The 5,000-nt window shown below is 49.0% G+C and overlaps 2 protein-coding genes across 2 annotated transcripts in view; both read left to right on the forward strand.

The window, feature by feature from the left end:
* The window catches only part of tmprss6 (transmembrane serine protease 6), a 261,509-nt gene that overhangs the window by 221,767 nt on the left and 34,742 nt on the right, over positions 1-5,000 (forward strand). The gene's annotated exons all lie outside the window — the stretch shown is intronic.
* soul4 (heme-binding protein soul4) overlaps positions 1-5,000 on the forward strand; it is a 5,802-nt gene that overhangs the window by 704 nt on the left and 98 nt on the right. Inside the window, exons 2-6 of the mRNA XM_084005291.1 lie at positions 1-11; positions 3,294-3,379; positions 3,486-3,627; positions 3,806-3,989; positions 4,070-5,000. The exon at positions 1-11 is cut by the window's left edge and continues 190 nt beyond it; the exon at positions 4,070-5,000 is cut by the window's right edge and continues 98 nt beyond it. Of these exons, the coding sequence (XP_083861417.1) occupies positions 1-11; positions 3,294-3,379; positions 3,486-3,627; positions 3,806-3,989; positions 4,070-4,244 (598 nt within the window). The 3' untranslated portion in view covers positions 4,245-5,000. The remainder of the gene's footprint in view (positions 12-3,293; positions 3,380-3,485; positions 3,628-3,805; positions 3,990-4,069) is intronic.

Raw genomic sequence — 5,000 nt, forward strand, 5'->3', positions numbered from 1 at the left:
AGTACCTCCAGGTGAGGGGGCGGGGCTAGTACCCACCATGTCACAGTACCTCCAGGTGAGGGGGCGGGGCTAGTACTTACCATGTAATGTTACCTCCAGGTGAGGGGGCGGGGCGAGTACTCACCATGTCACAGTACCTCCAGGTGAGGGGGCGGGGCTAGTACTCACCATGTAACGTTACCTCCAGGTGAGGGGGCGGGGCGAGTACTCACCATGTCACAGTACCTCCAGGTGAGGGGGCGGGGCTAGTACTCACCATGTAACGTTACCTCCAGGTGAGGGGGCGGGGCTAGTACTCACCATGTCACAGTACCTCCAGGTGAGGGGGCGGGGCTAGTACTTACCATGTAATGTTACCTCCAGGTGAGGGGGCGGGGCGAGTACTCACCATGTGACAGTACCTCCAGGTGAGGGGGCGGGGCTAGTACTCACCATGTAACGTTACCTCCAGGTGAGGGGGCGGGGCGAGTACTCACCATGTCACAGTACCTCCAGGTGAGGGGGCGGGGCTAGTACTCACCATGTAACGTTACCTCCAGGTGAGGGGGCGGGGCTAGTACTCACCATGTCACAGTACCTCCAGGTGAGGGGGCGGGGCTAGTACTCACCATGTAACGTTACCTCCAGGTGAGGGGGCGGGGCTAGTACTCACCATGCAACGTTACCTCCAGGTGAGGGGGCGGGGCTAGTACTCACCATGTAACGTTACCTCCAGGTGAGGGGGCGGGGCGAGTACTCACCATGTCACAGTACCTCCAGGTGAGGGGGCGGGGCTAGTACTCACCATGTAACGTTACCTCCAGGTGAGGGGGCGGGGCTAGTACTCACCATGTAACGTTACCTCCAGGTGAGGGGGCGGGGCGAGTACTCACCATGTAACGTTACCTCCAGGTGAGGGGGCGGGGCGAGTACTCACCATGTCACAGTAGGCTCGTTCGACTTGATGTAGCCGCCTGCAGCGCGCTACCTAACGTGATGTATTGTGGGTTGAAAGCGATGCATGATGGCTAGAATTTGTGTCCGACTTAGCAGCCGACAGCAAAGACGTCACAGGGTCGCGACCATATCACGTGACCCAAAGCATCGCGAGAACAAGTTTTTAAGAGCCGCTTCTTGCGGCGCATGGCAGCGCGGTGAACGGTGGCTGCAACCGGCTTGTCCACACCTCTGCTACAGCGGAATGGTTCTCATTGGTTAAAAGTTCAATGACGTGTGTTCAGGTCCGCACTCGGTGGCCACCTTGTGGTGAAATGATACTTTTTATTTTGGTCGCATTGATCTCATGGCTTGATCTAAAGTTCCGTGCATTGTGTTGTGAGTCGGCCTATTATATGTGAGGTCTGGTTAATACAAACATAGAATGATAATACAAATATACTGGAAAAAATAATGCCTTCCACATGTTTCCTTGCGTGTGTGTGTGTGTATGTATTTATTTATGTATATATGTATGTGTGTGTGTGTGTGTGTGTGTGTGTGTGTGTGTAATATATATATATATATAAAACATATCCTCTTTGGTTTGCTGCTGTGTTCTATCGCTTGAGCACTATAGTCACGTTGACTTTGTTGTCCGACTTGACGGCGTTTGGCTGCCGTCTCTTTTAGAGCCCGCCCCCTCAGACACCTGCAGCTCTCGTCGGCGTGGTAAGTCAAGTCAAGTCAAGCCAAGACCATCCCGAACGAGCCTAGTACCTCCAGGTGAGGGGGCGGGGCTAGTACTTACCATGTAATGTTACCTCCAGGTGAGGGGGCGGGGCTAGTACTCACCATGTCACAGTACCTCCAGGTGAGGGGGCGGGGCTAGTACTTACCATGTAACGTTACCTCCAGGTGAGGGGGCGGGGCGAGTACTCACCATGTGACAGTACCTCCAGGTGAGGGGGCGGGGCTAGTACTCACCATGTAACGTTACCTCCAGGTGAGGGGGCGGGGCTAGTACTCACCATGTGACAGTACCTCCAGGTGAGGGGGCGGGGCTAGTACTCACCATGTAACGTTACCTCCAGGTGAGGGGGCGGGGCTAGTACTCACCATGTCACAGAAGGCTCATTTGGGATGAAGCAGGAGGCGGAGCCTAAAAGCTGCGCTGCAGTCGGACAGTTTTCATCGGCCTTCCAAGATTTGACAGGAAGTCATAGAAAAGGTTACATCCTGTTAGACGCGATCGGCAGTTTGCGACCACATCCACATTTATAGTGTTTTATATACAAACATTATATTTATACATTACTAATATTTATTGACATTATTTTATACTTTGTATTTTTATACTTATTTGACTTTCTTTCTTTTCTTTCTCTTATAAAACAGCTGCAGCTGTACAATTTCCCGAGGGGTTACTAAATTATTCTGATTCTGATTTCCACAGATATTTATGAACAAATATATATAAATGTGAACGTGGTAACAAACTACAGCTAGCCTACAGATCACGTCTAACAGGATGTAACTTTTTCTATGACTTCCTGTCAAATCTTCCAAGGCCGATGGAAACTGTCCGACTGAAGCGTTAAGGCTCCGCCTCCTGCTGCTCCGCCTGCTCTCGTCTATTTTCAGTACCTCCAGGTGAAGGGGCGGAGCCAGTACCCGCAGGTAAGGGGGCGGGGCCAGTACCTGCAGGTAAGGGGGCCAGAACGTTTAGGAGTTTTAGTGGCTGCGTTTCGGATCGCATGCATTTGCTCCGATGCATGCACGAGACTTGAGAGGATCCGCCGGAACTCGTCATAAACACGTCAAGTTCCCACCACGTCAAGTCGGACACAGGTGCACTTCACAGACTGTTTTTAAAATTTTTTAACTTTATTAATAATTATATACATAAAAAAAACTATCGCTCCAGGGGAAACTTCACGGACTTTGCACAAAGAATATGGTCTGCCCAGTGACGCTGGCTTTCTTCGTCGCTGACGAACTCGAGCCGAGGCATTTGAAGTCCCGTTGTTGACGGAGGCTGAGGAATTTTCTCACGTGGGAAATACCACGTGATAATTCTAACCAACTAGGGCAACGTTGAGGGGAGTGTCTTATGTCCGCACTTATTTGAGACCATCTGCAGAGAAAAGCATGCGGAGGGAGGTACCTGGAGATACCGCGAGTTTTTAAAGCCATGTGACATGTCGCAAAGGGAAGTTATCACCAGCATTTGTGACGTTTTTATCCCAGAATGCCTGGTTTTGCCAGGCAAATGCATGCGCATGCATGACTGGAAACACGCCTAGTGATTTTGTATTTGTCTTGTTATTAAAGAGGAATCTTCATGTCAGCTGACATTAACTTCCTGTTTGTCACAGAAATGACTGGACCCATACAGGAAATGACCCGCAACAACCAGCAGAGGGAGTTCATTCCCTTCACATCAGTCACCTGCCATGAGAAGGTGAAGACCAATACAGACCAGTACAGACCAGAGGGCTGGACCATGATTATGAACGATGTTCTCTAGGAGACCCAATATTTCTTACGATGTTCTGTACATATCACAGATGGGGGAGGTGCTCTACGAGGAGCGGGTGTATCCAGCAGGGAACTGGGCCTGTGTGACTAAAGGAGAAGATTTGTATGAACAGAGCATCTCAATGGCCTTCATGAAACTAATGCGTTTCATCTGTAAAGAAAACTCTGCAGGTCAGACTCCGCCCACTTCAACACATCAGTTAGCCCCACCCACTAACTCACTATATATATATATATATATATATATATATATATATATATATATATATATGCTGTCCAACCTACTGTTATGTGTTGGGTCATGTGATTAGTATTGATTAGGTGATGGCTGTGTATTGATCGTCTGTAGGCAGATACCTTGGGATGACGGTGCCGGTGGTCAGTCACATCCAGATGATGCAGGACGGGAACACGTTTCAGAAAGCCGTCCAGACGGGCTACTTCCTGCCGGCAGAGTTTCAGACCAGCCCCCCCCAACCGTCTGACCCCGACATCAACATCGTCTCCAGAGAGCCAATCAGAATCATCGCCAGGTCAGAACGGTGACTTTCAAATATCGTACTATGACACAGATTGTGTGTTACTGATGTTCTGCTCTCTGATTGGCTGTCAGGACATTCTTCGGTACGACCACGGAGGAGACGGTGACCCGTCAGATCAGTCTGCTGTGGGAGATTCTGGGCGCCACCGACGACCTCCACAGAGACGGCTACATGGTCGCCACCTTCGAGAACCCCGGTGTTCCTCACCGCCGGAACGAAATCTGGTTCATCAAACGCAACGTGTAGACGTCTTACCCCCGTCGCCTCCTCCTACCTCCCCTCTGATTTGCTGGTAATTATTTTTTCACCAATCAGAGCAGGTTTTTGTTTGTTAGCAGGTCCTAACACTAAGTCCCACCCACTGCCTCGCCTGTCCAATCAGAATGCCTCTCTGACTAACTGACATCCCAGGGGCCCACAAATTATCTTATGTAATATCAACAGACAATATATCACTTCATTATGTCAATCTTCCGTCCTGATTGGCTGTGATCTGATCAGGGAAATCACTATTGATCAGATCAATCACACTGTAAGCGTTAAAGGATCAGTTCACATGTTTCACTGATTTAAGCATCAAGAGTAGAAACGGGGAACAAAACCTGAAAGGAAAAAAACTATGTTGTCAGAGTGAGCAGCTAATGGTTGGTACTGGTCCCGAACCTTGTCCTGGTCCTGGACCTGGACCTGGTACTGGACCTGGACATTACAGTTGAATGAGAGTGAAGAATGCAACAGAATATTTTTGTAAATCATGATCCTGCAGCTTTTATGAAGTCAGACCTGAAGGTTTTTAACACCCGACGGTTTTTAAATGGATAATATTAAATAATGTGTTATGTTTGTGAACGTTTGTCCTCCAGGTGATTTCATGTTTTCAGCATGTTCAACTGACTTTAACAGACTTCTGGGGTTTCAATCCTGCAGCTCTGCTACTTTTATTTTCTGACTATTTGATGAAGCAATTGAAAAAGAACCAGATTTGTGATTTTTTTTGTGCCT

Source organism: Eutrigla gurnardus (genome assembly GCF_963514095.1).
Source record: "Eutrigla gurnardus genome assembly, chromosome: 3".
Lineage (NCBI taxonomy): Eukaryota > Metazoa > Chordata > Actinopteri > Perciformes > Triglidae > Eutrigla > Eutrigla gurnardus.